At 43.5% G+C, this 23,909-nt stretch overlaps 1 protein-coding gene, 1 non-coding gene and 1 pseudogene across 3 annotated transcripts in view; 2 read left to right on the top strand and 1 right to left on the bottom strand.

The window, feature by feature from the left end:
• GOT2 (glutamic-oxaloacetic transaminase 2) overlaps positions 1-23,512 on the top strand; it is a 28,339-nt gene extending 4,827 nt beyond the window's left edge. Inside the window, exons 2-11 of one of the 2 annotated variants that reach the window (XM_032324939.1) lie at positions 8,935-9,091; positions 10,980-11,108; positions 13,950-14,009; positions 14,537-14,698; positions 14,923-15,027; positions 16,307-16,457; positions 16,943-17,108; positions 21,622-21,772; positions 22,325-22,455; positions 22,591-23,512. In XM_032324939.1, the coding sequence (XP_032180830.1) occupies positions 8,935-9,091; positions 10,980-11,108; positions 13,950-14,009; positions 14,537-14,698; positions 14,923-15,027; positions 16,307-16,457; positions 16,943-17,108; positions 21,622-21,772; positions 22,325-22,447 (1,204 nt within the window). In that variant the 3' untranslated portion in view covers positions 22,448-22,455; positions 22,591-23,512. Of the gene's footprint in view, positions 1-8,934; positions 9,092-10,979; positions 11,109-13,949; positions 14,010-14,536; positions 14,699-14,922; positions 15,028-16,306; positions 16,458-16,942; positions 17,109-21,621; positions 21,773-22,324 lie in introns of both variants that reach the window. The other variant, XM_032324938.1, reaches the window with a different exon arrangement.
• LOC116580375 lies at positions 2,151-2,272 on the bottom strand. The gene has a single exon (XR_004281628.1). It is a non-coding gene; the product is annotated as a small nucleolar RNA SNORA38 (small nucleolar RNA).
• LOC116579489 lies at positions 5,552-6,860 on the top strand (annotated as a pseudogene).
• Positions 23,513-23,909: the final 397 nt, after the last annotated feature.

Raw genomic sequence — 23,909 nt, 5'->3', positions numbered from 1 at the left:
AAGCGAGAAAAACCTGTATTTGGTCGTAAAAATTATGACCGTATGATTCTTGACTTTTATCTACATACTTGCCTCATCAGACAGGATACTCAGGGCACGATAGTTACAAATGAAAGCATAGAAGTAATAATTTAGTAGCAGTGATACTAGCTAACAGCAAACACTCACTCTGTTCCAGGCTCTTAGTGTTTTATATTTAATAACTCCCTTCATCCTTCTGGGGAGCCTGGGTGGCTCAGTGGGTTAAAGCCTCTGCCTTTGGCTCAGTTCATGATCCCAGGGTCCTAGGATCGAGCCCCACATTGGGCTCTCTGCTCAGCGGGGAGCATGCTTCCCCCTCTCTCTGCCTGCCTGCCTCTCTGCCTCCTGTGATCTCTCTGTCAGATGAATAAATAAAATCTTAAAAAAAAAAACCTCCATTCATCCTTCTAACAACCCTGTAGGATACGAACTGCTATGCCCTCACTTTACAGATAAGGAAAGTTGAAACTTAGAACTTAATTGGCTTGCCTGTGCTCACCCAAGCTGGTAGGCTGCTGAGCTGTTACTTGACTCCATACAGGTTGCCCAGTACTAACATTTCTAAGGCAAGCTGATAAAAGCCTGGGAAATCCAAAAATGGAATAATTTATCCTTCATTAACAGAATTAACTATATGTAACAATTACAGCTGCTAATACTCAGGCAGTTTTCAAGGAGTCAGAAGAGCGTAAATTTAACTCTGGTGCTGTGCCGAGCCATCCAGTGTGCCTCATGGAGGAGTGAGGTGCGTGAGTGCTCACTGGCCACTAACAAGTTCAACAACAAAACCATTTTCAAGGGGCGCCTGGGTGGCTCAGTGGGTTAAAGGCTCTGCCTTCAGCTCAGGTCATGATCCCAGGGTCCTGGGATCGAGCCTTGAATCAGGCTCTCTGTTCCCCAGGGAGCCTCCTTCCTCCTCTCTCTCTCTGCCTGCCTCTCTGCCTGCTTGTGATCTCTGTCAAATAAATAAATAAAATCTTTAAAAAAAAAAAAAAGAAAGAAAGAAAACCATTTTCAAGAAGGAAGTTCTCACTGAGCTTGTCAGCATGGTGAGCACAGAGAACTCTCACTGTGCTGTGTAAAACATTTGATTGGCTAAGATGGCTTCCCTAGCTTCCACCTGTCACTTCAACACCCCACCACCACCACCACCAAGCTCTTTTTCACCTTTAACCTTTATTCTTAGGTCTCTGCTGGGAGTGCCTTGTTTCCTCCTGTCATCCTTAGCACTCACCTCATATGTCACCTTCTGGAAGTCTCCCTAAGCCTGTTCTTTCTCTCCCTTCCCCAGGTTATTAGGGCCTGTCCTCAAGGCTATGAAAAATAATATTCTGTGCTCTGAGCCTGACTTTATCACTGTACGTCCCCCCCTCCACTGTAGCCTGCATTGTTTAGAACTCCCTGGAGGTCACCCCCCTGGGCCAGTGTGGTTGTGAGGGGTGGTTTTACTCTTCTTTATATTCCCAGCTCTTCGCACATAGCACATGCTCAGTGACTGGGATTTAGGAGATCATAAAGACCTTGTTTTCCATAATATGAAACTGTAAAAAGTTTTGCTTATTTGCCATGAAGAAAAGGAGTAGAATAATCTTTTTTTCAGAACAGTAATTCACCATGAGTAAAACCTCAGTTTTGATATATTAATGCTGCCTGGTGCCAAGAGAGTGTTTATTGGAAACATGAATGGAGCTTCTTGGGTGCCCTCTTAGAAATCTCAAAGTAGTTTTAGGTGAAAGATAGCCTGAAAGTTTATGTATTCTATATTTAGGATTCAATATGGGAAGGCCAAATCAAAAAAACTGTTAGGTATTTGATCACTTAGTTAAGATAAGATTGTGAGTGCCTGAGAATTAATCACTGTCTTAATTAAAATGACAGAACTTTAAAATTAAACATGTGACTTGATTATGAAACCATTTCATATGTGAGGAACTATGTTTTGTGTTCTGTTTTTTCCTTTAACAGGGACATAAGAGAGTCAACACAAAGCATAGAAAAGTAGTCTAGTAAAACAAAGAATCTCCATTACCTAGGCAGATTACACAGGAGGTAAAAAAATTACGTTTTGTGTTACAGGTAAAGTCATTAATCACTTAACCAAGGAAGACTGAGCAAACTTTTTTTTTCTTCCCTCTTGTATGGTTCATCCTGAGCCTGCGGGGAGCAAGCTGGCCCCAGACTTCTCCAGTTCCGCATTTCTTTGCCTCCAATTCTTACGTGTCCAAAGATAGGACACACCTTTGCAGGTGGGAAGACTGAGCAACTTTTAAAAATGTTAACACCTAGGTGGCTCAGTTGGTTGAGTCTGCCCTTTGCTCAGGTCATGATTCCAGGCTTCTGGGATTAAGCCCCACGTCGGGCTCTCTGCTCAGCAGGGAATCTGCTTCTCCTTCTCCCTCTGCTGCCCTCCCTGCTCTCTTCCTCAAAAGAGAAAATTTCAGAATAAATAATAATAAATAATAAATTTCATAAATAAAATCTTTCATAGCTTCTCAGACTCAGTTCTAACGAATTAAGACAAAATTCATTTTCCAAGTTTTGTCCTTAAATGCTCTTTCATATTTATTTCGAACAAGCTAATACTTCAACACAGTGTAACAGTTTCTGAGTTTTATTTTCTGATACAGTAAAATATTGGTGTTACACTACACATAAATAAAAGCTGTTTCAGGCCCTCAACAAGTGTAAAGAATAAAAAAGGATCCAAAGACCAAAATGTTTGAGGACCTTTGCTTTAGGACAACACAGTTTGTTTTTTTTCTTTGGAAAACAAAAACATATACAACATTGCATATCTCTGTCACAGTTGATCCTTTCATATTCTCAGCCACTCGTTAAGGAAGTTACTTTCACAGACAAAACCGAAGGGAGGGTTCTAATGTCAGTCCTACACAAGCATTTTAGCAGGCCAGTTGACACACATAGTTCAGCTTCTACAGCCACACATATATCCTTTTTAAACTTTCTATGTATATGTATACATATATGTATATGTGTATATATTTTTTCCCCTTAAAATGACAACAAAGAACATGTTCACTGAAGTGACCCAAAGCTCTGGACTTCTAGTTTCCAGAACTGTGAGAAAATAAATTTGTTGTTTAACCTTCCCCCCAAAAATTGTTTTAATTAATAAAATCACCCAAGGCTCTAACCTCTCAAGCACATATAAAAATAGGAAATAAAATATATAAAAATTATGCTTAGTAATCAGTGTGTCGTATCCTGTCTTACTTAGAAATTATCTACGTTTCCATTGATTAAATAACCCATTAATTCATAATTATATCAGTCTAAGATTTTAAGTTACTTAAAGATCTCGGAAATAATCTTCAAGCAGACATATTAGAAAATAAAATGACTGTTCTCCTAACCACCCATAACTCCAGTCTAATGAGCAAAATATCAAAGTCCGATAGATATCCTGTAGTATGCCTGGCCAGTACTCCCCAAAACTGTCAGAGTGATCAAAAATAAGAAGTATCTAAAAATGCCACTATGAAGAACAGCCCAAGGAGACATGACAAGTGAATGCAATATGATATCCTGGGTGGACCTTTAGAACAGAAATAGGACATTGGGTGAAAACTGAAGAAATCTGAATAAAGTGTGGATTTAATAATGTGTCAATATTGGTTCATTACTTGTAACAAATGTACTCTACTAATATAAAATGTAAGTAATAAGAGGGAATTCTTGGTGGGGGAGCAGGTGTTGGGAACTCTATAGCAGCTGCTTAATTTTCTGTAAATCTCAAATTCTTCTGTGGGGTGCTTGGGTGGCTCAGGCAGCTGAGCATCTGGCTTCATTCAGCTCAGGTCATGATCCTAGGATCCTAGGATTGAGCCTCGCATCGGGCTCTCTGCTTAGCAGGGAATATGCTTTTCCCTTTCCCTCCCTCTCAAATAAATAAAATCTTTCTTAAAAAAATAAAGCTTCTAAAAAATTTAACTTACTGGGGTGCCTGGGTTACTCAGTCTAAGGTTAAGCCTCCAACTCTTGGTTTCAGCTTAGATGTTGATCTTGGGGTCATGAGTTAAGGCCCACATTGGGGTCCATGCTGGGGGTAAAGTTACGAATGAATGAATCTAATAAAAGAGAAAAAAAAGGGGCACCTGCGTGGCTCTGTCAGTTAAGCATCTGCCTTGGGCTCAGGTAATGATCTCAGGGTCCTCAGATAAAGCCCCACAGCTGGCTCCCCACTCAGCAGGGAGTCTCCTCCCTCTTTCTTCCCCTCACTTGTGTACCCTCCTTCCTCTCTCTCCTCAAATAAATACAAATCTTTTAAAAAGGGGACTCCTTGGGCGCCTGCATGGCTCAGTTGGTTGGGTGACTGCCTTCAGCTCAGGTCATGATCCCGGGCTTCCAGGATCGAGCCCCGCATCGGGCTCCCAGCTCCTTGTGGAGTCCGCTTCTCCCTCTGACCTCCTCCTCTCTCATGCTCTCTCTCACTCATTTTCTCTCAAATAAATAAATAAAATCCTTAATAAATAAATAAAATAAATAAATAAATAAATAAATAAATAAATGGGGGCTCCTGGGTGACTCAGTTAAGTGTCTGCCTTCAGCTTCGGCCATAATCTCGGGCTCCATCTCAGCATGGACTATAGGCTCCCCTGCTTGGCAGGGAACCTGCTTCTCCATCTGCCTGCCTCTCCCCCTGCTTGTGGTTGCTCACTTCTCTCTCTCTTTCTCTCTGACAAATAAATAAAATCTTTAAAAAAAAAAAAAAAGCATGTTAGCTTATAGTCCAGTAAACCAATGTAAATTTAGGAAAAGCAAAGCCACATAGAATAAAGTGTATGCCTGTATCTTACTTAACATGAACAAATTAAAGACCTAACTAGTTCTATTAAATCAGTTAAACTAGTCTCAAAAGGGTTTATAAGACTGATGTGAACTTGAATTTTTTAAACATTTCCGAGTTAGTATCTTTAAGAAAAAAACTTTTGTCTAGCACATTTAAAGTACTAGAAATACAGTCTCTATTACACAGTTAGAACAGAACACCTTGGAGATTTTTTTTAAGTGGAGCCCAGTGTAGGACTTGAACTCAGGACCCTGAGATCGAAATCTGAGCTGAGTTCAAAAGTCAGGCCCTTAATGGACTGAACCACCCAGGTTCCCCAAGATTTTTTTTTCCCCCAAGATTTTTCTGATCTAAATTTATCAGTACCCGACAGAGCTGGAAAACATTTCACATTCAGACACTCAGAAGGAAAACAAAAAAAAACCTTTCTGAATTACTGACACATAGAGGTCTTATAGCTCTACAGGTCTACAGCTTTGGCCACAGAACAAGAGTAAACACAAATGAAAACCTCACAATTCTGATAAAGAGCTGCAAAAAAAAATTATTTTTTTGAAGATTTTATTAGAGAGGGGCAGCTGGGTGGCTCAGTTGGTTAAGCAACTGCCTTCGGCTCAGGTCGTGATCCTGGAGTCCTGGGATTGAGTCCCACATCGGGCTCCCTGCTCAGCAGAGAGTCTGCTTCTCCCGCTGACCTCTCTCCTCTCATGTTCTCTCTGTCTCTCTCAAATAAATAAAATCATTTAAAAATTAAAAAAAAAAAGGTTTTATTAGGTAATCTCTATTAGACCCAACGTGAGACTCAGACCCACCCACCACCCCAGGATCAAGAGTCCCATGCTGTACCAACTGAGCCAGCCAGGCGCCCGCAGAGCTGCAAAATTCTTGATTAAGCTTCAAATAAACAAAATCAAACAACAAACCAGATTATGCATCATCTCTCACCCAACAGAGACTGGATCTCTGCTACCCGTTTTCAGAGATTACTGAATGATGAGATCATAAAACCAGATTTACCATCATTGCTACTGATGAGGACTGGCTTACCGGCCTTAGGTGAACCAGAAACAAAGCCCCAGATTAGTAGCAGTAGGAAACAAGCCAGAGAAACAATTTTTGCCTCAGGCTCCTTCCTGGAGACCACAGGTGTGGAAGCCAGTGCCCTGCCTCTGTTGGAGGGTCTTCTGAACCCAGGAGAATGAAGGTCAGGGTGGCACATAGCAAAGTAAACCCCAGCGCTTGAGTGATGAAGTCAGGGCATCTGGCTGGCCTGCATTGTCTTGGTAGGACTGCCTCATGTTCTACTCCGCATTCCTGTTGTCTGGACCTGACCGACGCTGACTGACGCCATCCATAACTTGCCTGTGGTGTCGTCTTAATATACAGTGAAAGGGACACCCTTTAAAACCCCTCACTAAGGGGTGACACACTGGGAACAGATGGACTGTAGGCTCCAGTTTACGTCTTCCAACAAATTCCTCAGCGTTTCTCCCACTGTCCTCTACCTCCTGGCCGGTTTCTGCACCTCATCTACACAGCCTCATTGCTCAGCATACTGCTGCCTAAGTTACCCAGTTCTGTGGGCTTCGTGTCTTTGGCATCAACAAATACTGAGGGATGGGGCTGGGGATAACACTGGACCAAGGGGCTAGAACATCCTTTCCTTCTCCATATGTATAACCTTTTGTATCTTTAAAGCCTGAAAGCTCTACAACTTTTGTCAACCTTTCTCTTCCCAGGGAAGAGAATAGATTAGAAAACAAGGCTCCCTGGGCCCAGCCCTGCCAAGAGCAGGTTTCTTGGAATCAGGAAAAGCAGGAAAGATAAAGGCTAAATCGCTCCCCCCTCCCCACACACACACAGTAAGAAGCCATGTTTGGGCAGCTTGTTTGCTGATTCAGTTTTTCCAGATCAGCATCCCCACCACCTTCCAGCTCTATTTTGCTGTGTGTTTTCCTTATAATAAAGGTAATTTTGAGGGGCACCTGGGTGGCTCAGTGGGTTAAAGCCTCTGCTTTCGGCTCTGGTCATGATCCCAGGGTCCTGGGATCGAGCCCCACATTGGGCTCTCTGCTCAGCGGGGAGCCTGCTTCCCCCTCTCTCTCTGCCTGCTTGTGATCTCTGTCTGTCAAATAGATAAATAAAATTTTTAAAAAATAATAATAATAATTTTGAGGGGCACCTGGGTGGCTCAGTTGGTGATGCATCCCAGGTCTTGGTTTTGGCTCAGGTCATGATCTTAGTCGTGAGATTGAGCCCCACATCAGACTCGGCGCTAGGTGTGAAGCTTACTTAAGAGTTTCTCCCTCTGCTCCTCCCCTACACCCCCCCCCCCAACACTCTAAAAGAAAATGTAATTCTTTTTCCCAAAAATAAAGTTATTTTTCAGAGAGAGCACAAGCAGGGGGAGCAGCAGTCGGAGGGAGAAGCAAGCTCCCTCCTGAGCAAGGAGCCCATTGTGGGACTCAATCCCAGAACCCTGGGTTCATGACCTGAGCAGAAGGCAGATGCTTAACTGACTGAGCCACCTAGGGTCCCAAGAAAATAAAGTTCTGTTGCCTCTTGAGATTACCTCAGGACACCAAGGAAAGATGAAGTGTACTTCCCTAACAGTGTAGTTCACCTGGTCCAGGTGGATGACCCCCCCCACCCCAAGACTATTAAGGGATAATTTTTTAAAAACATTTTTATTCAAATTCAATTAATTAACACATAATGTGTTATTGGTTTCAGAGGTGCAGGCCTGTGATTCATCAGTCTTCTATAACGGTGTGCATTACATCACATGCTGTCCTTAATGTCTGTTATCCAGTTACCCCTCCCCTCACCCCCCTCCCCAAGGGATAATTTTTTTTTTTTTAAAGATTTTATTTATTTATTTGACAGAGAAAGAGATCACAAGCAGGAAGAGAAGCAGGCAGAGGGAGAGGGAGAAGCTGGCTCCCTGCTGAGCAGAGAGCCGGACGTGGGGCTTGATCCCAGAACCCTGGGATCATGACCTGAGCCGAAGGCAGAGGCTTAACCCACTGAGCCACCCAGGCGCCCCCCCAAGGGATAATTTTTTAAGGCAAAATTATGACTCTTATAAACACAGAATAATAAACATTGTCCAGCATTTTAATTAAGTAGTGAGAGGATGAATCGGTTGTTACATGTAGTTCTTGCTGATTTTTAATTCCAAAATACTTCAAAATTCTGTCTTCTTCTCTGCCCCTCCTGCCTTGTCCTGGTTTAGGCCCCAATCCCTTTATCTCTTTTGCTAAGTAATGAACCAGTGATCCTTCTGCATCCCCTTTTAACACTCTACATTCAGTACCCCTCCTTGCGACCAGATGGGCTCTAAAAAGGCAAGGCTGTTCATGTCACTCCACTTACCTGATCAACCCGCTTCCTCCTGCCCCCCAAAAAACTTCAATAACTGTACATGGTCTCACTATATCCAAGCTGGAACACGGGAACCTATGTTTTTAACAACCTCTGCAAATGCTACCCTTTAACAAGTTTGAGAACAGGCTAAAACCCAAGCACCTTTATGGGGCGCGGGGAGGGTGGGGTGGTCATGTAACATTCAAGGACCGAGCAAGCAATGGTCCCTGCTTGCTTCTCTCTCTTTTCTTTTCTTTGTTTTTTTTTTTTTTTTTTTTTTTTTTTTTTTTTAATTTATTTGACAGACCGCACTAGTAGGCAGAGAGGCAGGCAGAGAGAGAGGAAGGGAAGCAGGCTCCCTGCCAAAGCAGAGAGCCTGATGTGGGACTCGATCCCAGGACCCCGGGATCACGACCTGAGCTGAAGGCAGCAGCTTAACCCCTTGAGCCACCCAGGTGCCCCTTGCTTGCTTCTCTTATGTTATCTTCTACCACTCTCAGTTTGTCACAGCCAAATTACATGAAATAGTCTTTGCCTGGGAATTTAGATCAGATTTGGACTGTGAAAGCCTACATATGCACCCTGTCCTCCCCAGGATGATTGGGGTGTCCCTTTTCTGCTCCTCATTTTATTTGCATTTGGTATTCTGCCCTCCTCTGCAAAGTGCTCTGGCAGATTTGAGATGTCTCTGGCCATGGAAATCCAGCTACTGTATTTTCTTTTATTTCTCATTTCAGCTCCTGGTGGACCCATGTAGAAATGGGGCCCCCAGATCCCATCCTGGGAGTCACGGAAGCCTTTAAGAGAGACACCAACAGCAAAAAGATGAATCTGGGAGTTGGTGCCTACCGGGATGATAATGGAAAGCCGTATGTGCTCCCTAGTGTCCGGAAGGTAAGTTTGCCATCTATCCCCTGCTTTCTTGGGATGGATCAACTGAAGAGAGCTCCTGGAGAGTGGCAGAAAGAGTGCCAGGCTGGGAGTCGGGAGACCTGGTTCCAGTTCCTGGCACCGGCTGCTTAAATCACTCGGGTTTCTGGGCTCTGGGCTCCTTTCTGTAAAAGTGACAGATTGGAACTATGTGGTCTTTCTCAAGATTGAACTTAAGTGATTATCTGTAAAGCAGGCATAGTGTCATATTTAATCCTGAGGGTGCACAAAAGGACTAAGAATTTAAGCATTGCCTCTTGGTAATAAGAATAGCCCTTTGTAGATGAGGGTTACTGCCATTATTTTCCATTTCTCTCATGGTGATGGCCTTAATAAGCTCTCCCACACAGGCATGCTCTGTCCCTTCATACTGAACTACAGAATAATTCGCTCTATTTTTGTGACATTTTTATCACTGTTCTTTCTGTTGGTAATCACTATAACTTTAAATAGTCAATTCCCTTAGAACAGTTTTTTTAGGGAAAGCATGTGTTCCCTTTCCATCTACACCTCCTCTGTTGATATATCAATGCTCTGTCACTTCCGAAAATGGGCTGGTGAGGCATCCTTCCTCCATAGAGCAGAACTGGGCACCGTGAGTGAAAGTTACAAAGGAATACTTCCGGGTCAGGGTATAGCACTCCGTAATCATCTGAGCTGACTGCCCTGAAGCCAGCGGGCTCAGACCCTCAGGAGCTAATGAAGTAAGAACATGGGCTGAATGAACCCCTGAAAGAAGTATCTACGTCTGTGGGAGTGTGAGTTAAGGGTCACCTCTGGAGCTCTCAAGAGTAGACAAAAAGGGTTTGACCGTAATCATCTGAGCTGACTGCCCTGAAGCCAGCGGGCTCAGACCCTCAGGAGCCAATGAAGTAAGAACATGGGCTGAATGAACCCCTGAAAGAAGTATCTACGTCTGTGGGAGTGTGAGTTAAGGGTCACCTCTGGAGCTCTCAGAGTAGACAAAAAGGGTTTGAGAAACCATTGTGATGAGAAGACTTACTGGCAACTGCTGGCTGCTGGGTCTCAGGTCATGCAGGGATTGCCTTGGTCTCAGTCTGACAGTTAGAAGTAGTATTTCAGCAAGGATTAGTCTGCTGGTTTGCAAGCTGGAATACCACCACACGCTTCCATGCATTCCTTTGTCAGGTCTTCAGCCAGTAGTGAGAGTTGTAGCAACAGTTGTCCCCCCATTCAACAGATGAAGAAAGTGAAGCTCAGGAAGGTTACTAGTTTGAGTTGCTCAGGGTCACACAACTAGTGAGGATTGGTCTCACGTCTGTCTCCAAAGCAGAAGAGATGTGGCTAGTACAATTAACTCTTTGACGTTCTTAGACTGGCATTATACCTTGAAATACTTTCTTATGTATTTAGTTTGATTTTATCATCTTATATCTCTCTTAAGTGTTGCTCATAAACTTTGTTCTTGTGCATTCCAGGAATTCCATATGTTAAATATTAACCAAGAAAACATTGTGTACCCACCCGTGTAAAACCTAACTGTAAAAAAAATACAATTTTTAAAATCACAAATATTTGTGTTCTACATTATAAAATACCAAGTAATCTTTCTTTTTTTTTTTTTTCTGTAAGGGTTTTGTGTGTGTGTGTGTGTGTGTGTGTGTGTGTATATATTTTCAAATTTTTATTTAAATCGCAGTTAACATACAGTGTCATATTAGTTTCAGGTGTAGTACTTAGCTTTTTTTCTTGAACAGTATTTCTGAATAAAATCAAGGCTATACTTCCTTTATCTTTAATATATAAACTAAATTTATTAAACATTAAATATTAATCATCGTAATTCCAGGTAAGAAGAAGAAACTAAGCAGATACCTTTTCTCTTGTCTAGGCAGAGGCCCAGATTGCTGCAAAAAATTTGGACAAAGAATATCTGCCCATTGCAGGACTTGCTGAGTTTTGTAAGGCATCTGCAGAGCTGGCCCTGGGTGAGAACAATGAAGTGTTGAAAAGTAGCCGGGTAAGCAGAGCAGACTCTGGCATCATACAGAGTCTGTTTTTAAATTTAATAGTTTAAACAAATTTAATTTAATATAATTTAAAATAATTTAAATAAATAAGAAATATCACTTTGTGTGTAATGATGATTTTGAGGTGACTGCACTATTGCTAATATCTCTTCTTGAAAAAGTAAGTTGATACTTATAAATTAAAAGATTTCATGTAGGGGCGCCTGGGTGGCTCAGTGGGTTTAAGCCTCTGCCTTCAGCTCAGGTCATGATCTTGGGGTCCTGGGCTCGAGCCCCGTATTGGGCTCTCTGCTCAGCAGGGAGCCTGCTTCCCCCTCTCTCTCTCAGCCTGCTGCTCTGCCTACTTGTGATCTCTGTCAAGTAAATAAATAAAATCTTAAAAAAAAAAAAATGCCAAACTAGGTGCAGCTGGGTGGCTCTGTCGTTTGGGTGTCTGCCTTCAGCTCAGGTCGTGGTCCTAGGGTTCTGGGATTGAGCCCTGCTTCAGACTATCTGCTCGGTGGGGAACCTGCTTCTCCTTCCCCCTCTGACTCTTCCCTCTGCTCATTCTCACTCTCTGTCTCAAATGAGTAAATAAATCTGAAAAAAAAAAAAAGAAGAAATGACAAACTATGCCCAATTTTAGGCCTATAATTAGCCGCTACTCTCATGTTCTCGGCTTCCAGCTCAGATGGAAGAAGCACACAGGCAGGTCTCTTGGGGCCAGGACCAGTCTGGCACTCCTCCGCTGCCCCTTCACAGCCAGTTTAGACATTAAAAGAAAGCAGCTCTTCTCCCATCCTGCCACCTCCCTTGTCTCTCGGGTCCAGAAGACCATCCTGCAGCCGTGACAGGGGGAGCACACATGTCTTCCTGGGGGTCCTCTTATGGCAGAAGAAGATGGTACTGTACACAGACTTCGCACAAGTAGAGGTCTTTGTGCACCCCCAGAGAATGCACAGGCTCGGCCCTTCCTGTAGAAGAGGAGCAAGCCCTAGGCGGCTGGGATGCCTCCAGGCCATTCAGTAGCACAGTGACGAGGGGCCTCGGCAGTGACGAGGGGCCTCAGAGCACCGTAGTTCCCTTTCCTTTGAAACAAATGTTTATTAATGGATACATTTGTATGTTTAAATATTTGTTTTCCTGGCCAAGTCCTGAGAAAAACAAAGTAGCAGAACTAAGCCAACATTTCTCCCCTTCCACCCGGGAGAGCAGAATAAATACGGTTTATTCACAAGGCTGGTCTAAGTCCACAGGTTAGATCATGAACTCAAGAGTAAAGCTACAACCTCCTACTGAGACAGTAATGATCCTGATCCACAGTTTGATTGATATCCATGCAATCAACCGCCTATTAATCCCTCATGAAAGCTTCCATTTCTTCTGTAATTTTTGCTTATCTCTGTCTGTCTAGCTAAAGTAACATCAGCATGTCTCATAAATTGCTGTACCTTTATGAATTATTAATATTATCATATCCACAGTTAGGTTTGTTTGGTTTTTCTGGATCTTGTAAAGATTCTATTTATTTATTTATTTATTTATTTATTTATTTATTTATTTTAAAGATTTTATTTATTTATTTGACAGACAGAGATCACAAGTACGCAGAGAGGCAGGCAGGGAGAGAGAGGCAGGCAGGGAGAGGGAGGAGGAAGTAGGCTCCCTGTGGAGCAGAGAGCCTGATGTGGGGCTTGATCTCAGGACCCTGAGATCATGACCTGAGCTGAAGGCAGAGGCTTAACCCACTGAGCCACCCAGGCGCGCCAAGATTTTATTTTATTATTATTATTTTTTAAGATTTTATTTATTTATTGAGAGAGAGACAGTGAAAGAGAGCATGAGCGAGGAGAAGGTCAGAGAGCGAAGCAGACTCCCCATGGAGCTGGGAGTCTGATGCGGGACTCAATCCTGGGACTCCGGAATCATGACCTGAGCCGAAGGCAGTCGTCCAACCAACTGAGCCACCCGGGCGTCCCAGATTTTATTTTTTTAAGTAACCATTTCATCCACTGTAGGGCTCAACCCCAAGATCAAGAGTCCCATGCTCTACCAACTGAGCCTGCCCGTTTCCCCCACAGTTTGATTTTTATTTTTGTCACGGCAAAGTTCACAGGGACAAACTTCGTTCCGTAAAGAGTTTGTTATGCTCTCCCCCCTCCACCTGTTTCTTCTCCTGCCCCACACCCGGCCAGAAAATAAGTTTATGTTTAAGAGAACCTTAAACATCTATAGTGCCATAGGAAAAAAAAATCTGTGATTTCTTATTCCTTAAAGTTGACTGATTTGAAGAAACAGATTACCTCAGGCACCTTCCTATTACTCAAAAGATAATGTTTTCAGATTATGAAAACTCCGAGAATGGAACTTCTGAGCCTTTAAAATGTAGTGATCCTTATCATTCTCATAATGATAAGTTGACTTGCTTTTCAAGGAACTTTGATGTTCAAGAATCGTTCAGTAATGTAGTGACTTTTCTTAGTGTCTTTTTTTTTCTCTGTATAAATGAACCCTTTCTCATGTGGGAGGAGCAGTTGTATCCTGACCATTTCTCCTATTACACGGTATGATACTGATAACAAGCCATGAGGAGTTAACTTCTTGGTCAGCAAAGATGTTGGAAACTGAAGAGATGGCTCTTTTGAGAACTCACAAGGAGAGTCAGTCTGTCTCTTAGCAAATTGGGAAATGAAACAGTAGTGCTATTCTCTCATTTCCCAGGACCATCTGAAATGTCTTCAGCAGGAAGAAAACTGAGTGTACAGAGCAGTGCCTCTCTGGGCTTGGCCTCAGTTCTGTTATGGGCCTGTAGAGAGTATCATACCTCACTGACCGTGCTCTCTCTCCTTCAGTATGTCACCGTGCAGACCATTTCTGGAACTGGGGCCTTGAGGATTGGAGCCAGTTTTCTGGTGAGTCTGGAAACTGCTTCAGGGATGAGCTGTAAGTTGAGGATGGTGGGGGTTCCTATTGCCTGTGTGTTTGATGACCTCTCTCCCCAAAGTTGGAAGAGTTCCTGTTCTCTGACGAATAGAGTCAGGGGTAAGAAAAGTAAAGATACTTAGAAGAAATTGCAAGGAAGATAGAATAATAATAATAATAAATCTTATTTATTGAGCACATATCTGTTACTACCAGCTTTTGTTTTAACTCATTTAATCATTTAATCTTTATGAAGAAGATTCATTTACCGCCATTTTACAAAGACAGGCCCAGACAAGCCCTTGGCTACACAGCGAATATACTCATCAGAGCTTACATTCCAGCTCACATGGTCTTGCTGCTGAGTCATTACTATCTCTCACTCATAAAGATAAGATGAGGTTCAATAGAGAAAAATGTCTTCCTCTTAATGTCTTCTTCCTAAAATGTATCAACTCTTCTTATTTTTTTCCTCTTACTTCTTCACGTATCCATTCCCTTTCATCCCATTTTTTAGCAAAGATTTTTTAAGTTCAGCCGAGATGTCTTTCTGCCCAAACCGTCCTGGGGAAATCACACACCGATCTTCAGGGACGCAGGCATGCAGCTACATGGTTATCGATACTATGACCCCAAGACGTGCGGCTTTGACTTCACAGGCGCTCTAGAGGACATTTCGGTAAGTGACTTTCAGGGCAAGGGTGAAGGAACAAGAAACAAACCTCCTTGTGGAGATGTGATGTTTCACAGCTGGGTCTCAGTATCTGAGTAATAATACTGGGAATGAACTTATTTCCAGATCTCAGATTATCTTTGTTAGTGATCAAAATAGTGACTCTGTGGCATTTCAGGTAAGTTATCTCCTTTCAGAGCTGCATAGTCACCTCTTGGTTGTCTCTTTAGAAAATGCCACAGCAAAGTGTTCTTCTCCTGCATGCCTGTGCCCACAATCCTACGGGAGTGGACCCCCGCCCTGAGCAGTGGAAGGAGATAGCAGCAGTGGTGAAGGTAAGGAGAATGAGCTGACTAGCCACAGTTCTGTGTTCAGTAACTGGGCAAAGTCTTAATGAGAATTAATTACCCTTGAGCCCACATTAAGTTGTCAGGAAAGAGCTGCTTACTTATTAATTAGCAATTTGGGTTTTGTTTTTGGGTTGTTTTTGTGTTTGTTTGTTTGTTTTTAAGATCTTCATTTATTTGAGAGGGAGAGTGCACGTACATGCATGCACGTCGGGGGAGGTGCAGAGGAAGGGAGAAAATGTCAAGCAGACTCTGCTGAGTGCATAACCCAGCACAGGGCTTGATCCCACAACTCCGAGGTCACAACTGGAGCTGAAACCTAGTCAGCCGCATAACCAACCAAGCCACCTAGGTGCCCTGCAGTTCTTAATTGATGGTACAGGAGCAGCTTGGAGATAATTTCTGTTCCTCAGCCTGGATGCTGGGAATTCTGAGGACTCTTGTCGTTGGCCAGCCTGGCCAGTGGGCATCCATTGGCCCTAGGAGGTCTGTCATTGGCACCTACATTTGTCCTGGCCAGGATTACATGTTCATCCTTTATACACTTTGTCATGTCTCCTGTCCTGGCCTGTTTCCTCAGCATGGCCGTTATCTTTCACAGGCTCAACTGTCAAAGAAGGCACTAGTCAAAATTTCAAGGAAGGAGGGGTGCCTGACTGGCTCAGTTGGTAGAGCATGCAACTCATGACCTCAGGGTTATGAGTTCAAGCTCCACATTGGAGGAAGAGTTCACTTTTTAAAAAAAAAAAAATTCCATTTTTGCTTCTTTTGGTCTCCCTTTCTTTACATTCTTTTAAACCTAAGGTTCAAACAGAATGAAACAGAGGGGGGAAAAGAAAAAGAGCATTCACAGAGCACTTTGAAGATGAGATGGTTCTCATGAGTCCTGGGTAAAAGATGAGACTGCTGGAGTTACATTAGCCCCCGAAGAGACTGATGTTGGTCCTGTGTTGACTGGACCAGAGTAATTGCCCAGAATCCTCTGGGCCTGAAAAGAGCTTTCTGTTAGACCAAGCAGCTTTCTGGGAAGATTAAAATTAAGAGTACCTTTTCTTAATGTCTTCTTAGGGACCATATCCACCAAAGTAAAGAAAAATATATGATGATGTCTTAACTCAAGGAACATTAAACATCTCCAAATTGCCACCAGGGGAGAAGGCTGCTCACTCTGTGTGGAGGCAGATACGGTCCCCATAAGCACAGGCAAGCATGTGGGGCATCTTGAGACAGACTGCCTAAAGCTTTGCTCTTCTCTTTTCCTTCCCAGAAAAACAATCTCTTTGCATTCTTTGACATGGCCTACCAAGGCTTTGCCAGTGGTGACGGTAACAAGGACGCCTGGGCTGTACGCTACTTCATCGAACAGGGCATTAATGTTTGTCTCTGCCAATCCTATGCCAAGAACATGGGCTTATACGGTAAGCTCAAGGATCCAGCACATGGTGTGTGTGTCCTGATAAGACTGAAGAAGTGCTAGAAGAGGATGCCACAGAGATACCAGTTTGTGGGGGGGGGGGGTGCACGTGTCCATGTGTGTCCCTGTGTGTGTGTGTGTGTGTGTGTGTGTTACCCAGAGAAGACAGGTAACCTGGATTTTACTTATCTTAGTCACATCTTTGTTCATGTCTCTGAACTCCTCCAGCAGAGGAAACTAATAACTGCTTCTCTAAACAAGAAATGACGGCTCCACAAGCCAAGAAGATGGATGTCATAGAAAGAGACCTTTTGAGTACTCAGACCTCCTGTTGCCTCTAGATTCACCTTACTGGTTGTCGAAAGCTTTTAAACAGATATTTTTGGGGCACTTCTGACAGAAGCATAATATGTAGCACATTGAATCATGACTTGCTTTCGCATGTGAGACTGGAAAACTGAACAACAAGGTCCATGTGTGTCTCTCCAGGTGAGCGCGTGGGAGCCTTCACTGTGGTCTGCAAAGATGCTGATGAAGCCAAAAGGGTGGAGTCGCAGCTGAAGATCTTGATCCGTCCCATGTATTCCAACCCTCCCATCAATGGGGCCCGGATTGCCTCCACCATCCTGACCAGCCCTGACCTGCGAAAACAATGGTAACGGCTCATTGCTGCTCCCCCTGCCCCCGCCACCTGCCTTTCCCACCACCGAACTTTCAGAGCTTGTTTATAGTCGGCAAGTTGTGCTGTACAGTCTCACCCAGCTTCCCTGTGTTGGCGGGGAGGAGGAGAGAGGGGTATGATTCTGTTAGCTCATTTAGATACATCGGAGACAAGCATAATTCAAGAAACGGCAGGGTTTTTTTATTCCATTATCTCCATTTTAAGTAAAACCTGCCCCCTACTCAACTGAGGCTCAAATTGAAGTACCTTACATAGGAAAACTTAAATTTTTAAGAACAACGTATTTTTTGTTTTTATCTTAATAATAGCTACCTCTGAATCAGTATTTCTGCTTCTTTTTGGTTTTTATTAGCCTTTCCGTCTGAATCTCTTGGCACCTGTGCTCAGACTTAGTGTCACTCAGTCTCTTTGACCACAGTCCACATAAGACATATTTTGTATCATGAACCCACATCCCTGTAAATGTACACGTAGCTGAAACAGTTGTCAAAAACTCAGTACTGGGGCGCCTGGGTGGCTCAGTGGATTAAAGCCTCTGCCTTCGGCTCAGGTCATGATCCCAGGTCCTGGGATTGAGCCCCGCATCGGGCTCTCTGGTCGGCCGGAAGCCTGCTTCCTCCTCTCTCTGCCTGCTTGTGATCTCTGTCAAATAAATAAACAAAATCTTAAAAAAAAAAAAAAAAAAACTCAGTACTTAGGCTTTATGTGTTCTAGTATTTTCTAAATGCCAGTTGCATCCAACTACTTGAGCATTAATGGGTCATGCCACACAGTTTAGAAACCTTGCTCTAGATCAGAGGTTGGAAAACTGTTCTGTGGGTCAAATCTAGTCGGCCCCCATTCTTACAGAGTTCTATTCGGACACAGCTATACTCATTTTTGATGAATTACATATGGCTGCTTTTGTGCCAAACAGCAGAGTTTAGTAGTTGTGACAGGGAGCAAATGGCCCGCAAAACCTAACAACGTTTATAATTCAGCCCTTCAGTTTGCCATGTTAACTGTACTGGAACTTAAAAAAATTTGAAAATGAGAAGTTTGCCAACTCCTGCTCTATATATTTCAAAGTTAATAAAAAGCCAAGATGCCCATGAACAATGTGATTTGTCAGATAAGAGTTTATCTTTGGAGCTGGTTAATTGAGAGGCTAGAAGATCCCTGAGCAGCTTCTCAGGGAGAAAAGCTAAATCTGTTGTCTGCTGTCTGCAAGAAACTTTATCTGCAGCCCCCCAGCTTATCACATGACAGCTATTCTTTCTAATATAAATTACTCCTATGGAACATTGAACTAAGCCTGGTTCAGGGTAGTTCTTTTTAGTCAAATATACTCATGGAGGGCTTACCAAGAAACTGACTACTTTTTTATTTGTACTTTTTTCCCGTTATAAAATTCATATGTAAGTATATTTCAGAAAGTTTGGGAGAGGGAAAAAACTCACTGTAAATCTAGTCATTAAAGCCCACCTTTTGTCTTTCTTCACTGTTTTCCATCATGGTAACATACAGTGTACTTTACTCGTATCTATGTATGATGTAGGTTTGGTGGTGGTTTTGTCTCTTTGAGTTACTCTAACCTTTTTTTTTTTTGAACTTCATATTTTTAAGTGGTTTCTTGTATTTCCTAATGGTTATCAAGATGTCATTTTTTTAACGTGTGCACTTCAGTACACCTTTGAAGTCTTGTTGTGTACTAAGGTAACAAAGGAACTGTGCTAGATGAGTGAGGCATTTCGGCCTGTGGGTAGTTTATTATCAGGTGAGAAAGGTACACATACAGCCTTGATACAAGAGACAAAGAATAAATGCGGACCAAAGGAAGGGCTGTTGATTCTAACTGGGTATAAAGGAGGATATAATGAAGACAGCAGGCTGTGAGCTGTGCCTTGAAGGGAGAAGAAGGCTTTCCCCCGCCAACCAAATAAAAAGTTAAGGAGAACTGAACAGAGCTGTGCCTGAGGACAGGCACGGGAACACATTGTGCATTCTGTAGGGCATGCTTTGGAAGTCCCAGGGAGGGGAGTTTCTGTGGCCTTGACTCTGAGGGGGAGGAGGATAGAGAAGGCAGCAAAGCTGGGAAGTTGGGCACAAGTGATGAAGCACCTTCACCGAGATCTTGAGAAGTCCGAACTTCATTCTCTGGGCACCAGTGAGCACGGAAGGGTTTTGCTGTGCTGGAGTTGCCCTGGATCTAGCTGTGGTCAGAGCCTCCATGCTTTTAGGATGGAGCTGGACAGAGATGGGACCGTAGGGAATTTAAAATCAACTATCATCCCTAGAAGAGTTGGGAGCTAGAGCTCCAGCCAGGAATCACGCTGCTGGTGAAGTGTTGCCAGCTTTTTACAGAGAGGAAACACCCGTTTTTATGTGGAAGTGCCCAATTTTAAATGTTTACCTGAGTCAAATAAAAATTACTAATAATAACTTTCTTTGACTTCTGATTGGCAGTTGTGACCCATCATAACTGTGTATGACATCATCATAGATGGTTTAAGAACATGAACACGTTAGAACAGGGAGGTAAACTAGAAATATTTTTAGTCATCTAGTTGGGCAAGAATTTCCCCTAGAGCCATAGGTCTAGAATGGCAAGAGGAGATTCTAAGGAAGGCGATGATGGCCCGAATCAAGTGAGCCATGTGTATCAGAGGACTGCCTTCAGTTGCCAGATAGGACTGTCCCTCCCTCCCTGGGCTTTCAATGCGGCACTGTTCTGTTGGTTCTTAAATTGTCCTGCCTTGTTCCATAGTTGGTGGTTCACAAGTTTGTTCCCAGTTTTGGTTTTAAGATTTAAAGGCAAGGACTGTGTCTGAACCCTCCCTTCTCACCACCTAGCATATGGCTTGGCACATCATAGGTTTCCAATGCACTGTCTTAACTGCAAAAGCAGGAGTCTGTATTCCATCCATGTTAAAAATAAGGTCATAGTTTACTATTTAAAACACAACTTTGGGGGCGCCTGGGTGGCTCAATGGGTTAAGTGTCTGCCTTCAGCTCAGGTCATGATCCTGGGCTCCCAGGATCGAGCCCCACGTCAGGCTCCCTGCCCAGTGGGGAGGCTGCTGCTTTTTCTCCCTCTGCTCCTCCCCAATTCATGCTTACTCGCTCTTTCTCTCCCTCCACCAAATAAATAAAATGAAATCTTAAGAAAAAAAAAAAAAACACAACTTTTCCACTTTTCCCACTGCATAAACAATAGAGAGCCTTAGCCTTCCTAGATTTGAGTCACTCCTTCTTTTTTTTTCTTTTTCTTTTTCTTTTTTTTTTTTTTTTTAAGATTCATTCATTTTTTGAGAGTACAGGGTTGAGGTAGGACAGAAGGAGAGGGAGAATTCCAAGCAGTCTGCATGCTGAGCACAGAGCCTGACGCAGGGCTCAATCAACTCCAAGATCATGACCTGAGCTGAAATGAAGAGTCACATGCTTAACCAACTGAGCCATCCAGACACCCCTCATCATTCTTTTTTTATTATTATTATTGTTTTATAAACATACAATGTATTAGCCCCAGGAGTACAGGTCTGTGAATCGCCAGGTTTACACACTTCACAGCACTCACCATAGCACATACCCTCCCCAGTGTCCATCACCCAACCACCCTCTCCAGGCCCCCCTCCGCCTGGCAACCCTCAGTTTGTTTTGTGAGATTGAGTCACTTACGGTTTTTCTCCCTCCCAATCCCATCTTGTTTCATTTATTCTTTTCCTACCCCCAAACCCCCCACATTGCATCTCCACTTCTTCATATCAGGGAGATCATATGATAGTTGTCTTTCTCTGCTTGACTTATTTCACTAAGCATGATATGCTCTAGTTCCATCCACGTCGTTGCAAATGGCAAGATTTCATTTCTTTTGATGGCTGCATAGTATTCCATTGTGTATATATACCACATCTTTATCCATTCATCTGTTGATGGACATCTAGGTTCTTCCCATAGTTTGGCTATTGTGGACATGGCCACTATAAACATTCTGGTGCACATGCCCCTTCAGATCACTAAGTTTGTATCTTTAGGGTAAATACCCAGTAGTGCAGTTGCTGGGTCATAAGGTAGCTCTATTTTCAACTTTATGAGGAAACTCCTTGCTGTTTTCCAGAGTGGTTGCACCAGCTTGCATTCCCACCAATAGTGTAGGAGGGTTCCCCTTTCTCCGCATCCTCACCAGCATCTGTCATTTCTTGACTTGTTAAGGTTAGCCATTCTGGCTGGTGTGAGGTGGTATCTCATTGTGGTTTTGAACCCCTCGTCATTCTTAATAACTGCATCACCTTAGTCATTAGTGTAGTGATAGAAAACAATGCAGTAAAACAGCTTTTTACGTGCTGAACCAGTGACAGCATCTGACTTGGGCTAGGACAAAGAATTAAGGCACACTGGGGAAACAGCCAAGGAACGTAAAATTGCTATGAGCTCTGTCTTATTTGTTGGTGTTTGTCTAGAACTGAGCTGCATCCCAGGGTTCTTTTTGGGGTTTTTTGTTTTACAGGTTGCAGGAAGTAAAAGGCATGGCCGACCGCATCATTAGCATGCGGACTCAGCTGGTGTCCAACCTCAAGAAGGAGGGTTCCTCCCACAACTGGCAGCACATCACTGACCAGATTGGAATGTTCTGTTTCACGGGACTAAAGCCCGAGCAGGTGAGAGGGCCCTGATTTCTCCTCAACTGACCAACTGATCAGTCCTCGCAAACGAGAATTCCTCACAGATCCCTTACCTATTCTCAGGTTACCATTAAAACGGTCCTTTTGGAACCCTGTTAGGTAAAGGAAGAGTGTAGCATTCATTTGGTTTTGTTAATAGTCATTTCTCTGTATCCCCCGTGAGGCTGCAAACTGCTGAAAAGCAGAGCAGGTTTTGGTCATTCTTTGGACCACTGCTGCTTCTCTGAAGAAATCCCAGAACAAGCAGGAGCCTGAATATTGATAGGAGACATAGCTGAGCTCTTCCATAGCTGGATTCTGGATCTGTTTTTTCTTCAAATGCTCGATCTAAGATTTGTTTTCACCTGTTCACACCTCAGAATTCGTCATCCAACTTTAAGATGGCTTTTTATCCTTCTCTCTATGCTAGCCCACCAAATTCTGGGAATAGGGTTTAAGCAAGAAAATTGAGTTTCTGTTTTCCTGTTTTAATGCATGGGCTGGGCAAATCCCACTGCCTAGAATGCTCCTGAACTCTCTTTTCTGCAGGTGGAGAGGCTGACCAAGGAGTTCTCCATCTACATGACAAAGGACGGCCGCATCTCTGTAGCAGGGGTCACCTCTGGCAATGTGGGCTACCTTGCCCATGCCATTCACCAGGTCACCAAGTAATTTCCCTGGTGAGAGACAACCTTCCTGCCTACGACCCCTGCTGTTGTGAAATTCACAGAGAGAAGAGGAGGGTGGATGGTGGTGAGCAGGTCCTATCTTTCAACCACAGTAGTTAACACTCAACCACTGAATGTGTTTCGCAGAAAAGAACGCGTAGTGAAATAGGGCAGAGGCATCTGCGGCGGGTGTCTGAAACTTTGTGGCTCAAAACCAAACTTCTGCTCATCCTTGAACCTCAGCTATTCCAAAAGAGTTTACATGTACGAGGAAGACAGAAACCCTGTTGATCATGCCATTGCAATATTCCAGAAGCTTTAACTGCAGCACCTTAGGGCGTTGGGGCACCTCTAGATCCGGCATGAGAACAGCACCCGCAAGAGGTGTGTGGGAAGAGCCCGTTCCGACATCCCCTGCGATCCAGCAAGCTTATCAGCGGACCTTGTGACAGAAGTCATGTTTCATGAAAACCAGCAAGTCTGCCGCTGCAGCGAGGAAAATAAAAAGATGCTGTTTCCTGTCTTATTTAAGAAGAAGAAAAAGGTTCTTTTCAATACTTTCAGGCATTTTAATGTTCTCTTTTCCCTTATCATTGCTGTTCTTTTCCTTAGCCACAGAGATCTAAAACTAGCCTGCATTTTCATCCTGCGCTACTGCTTGACTGACCACCTGCCCCATCCTAGAGGCTGTCCTTATTTGAAGAACAAAGGAGATAATGTACTGCGCCTCCCATACCCTCACCTTACTCGTCAGAGAATAGCCCAGAGTAGGTAATGGCCCTTGAGGCCAGCATCATCTTCAGTGATTGGTTGTCTACTGTCGGGTGTCGCCTCTGCCCAGTTGGACCCCTTTGTTGAGTGCAGTTGTGCTGTCTGTCATCTCACATCATGAGCGGGCGATGCAGGGCAGAACCAGGAGAGCGGATCCCTGCGCTTCGGTTTTAACCTCTTTGTGCTGCCAGCTGGGCTCAGGTTTTACCCTTTGGAAAGATAACCACCATCTGCTCCAGTCATGTAGACTTCTTGCAGCCTGGTTTCTCTGTTCAAAATAAAGTTACTACAGACCCCACCGCTGTCTCCTGTGGTATGTTTTTCTTTAATGGAAGGAAAGGGTAGGAGTGGCCGGATGTCCCAGAAGTTTGCTGGCCTGTTCAGCTGCCTGTAAGCCTGGAGGCGGGTGAGCTGTTCCAGATGTAAACAAAAGCCATGTCTTGGTCTTGCCATTTGGCTTTTCCAGTCCAACAATGTTGAAAATGTGAGTATAATCCTTTGGACTTTGGGAAACAAGTGGAATACCTTGAAAGAAACTATACATAGAACAGGGGTAAAGAAATGGGGGGCAGTGGCGACTTTAAGTGTCTATAGGAGCCAAGTAGGTAACAGAAGCAAACAATGAATGTAAAGTAAAAAAGGGATGTGAAATAGAAGGTAACTGGTGAGCAGCCTCCATCCTCAGTGTTGAGGAG

The sequence above is a fragment of the Mustela erminea genome, chromosome 19 (assembly GCF_009829155.1).
Source record: "Mustela erminea isolate mMusErm1 chromosome 19, mMusErm1.Pri, whole genome shotgun sequence".
NCBI classification, from domain to species: domain Eukaryota; kingdom Metazoa; phylum Chordata; class Mammalia; order Carnivora; family Mustelidae; genus Mustela; species Mustela erminea.
This window is presented reverse-complemented; position numbering and strand designations above follow the sequence as displayed.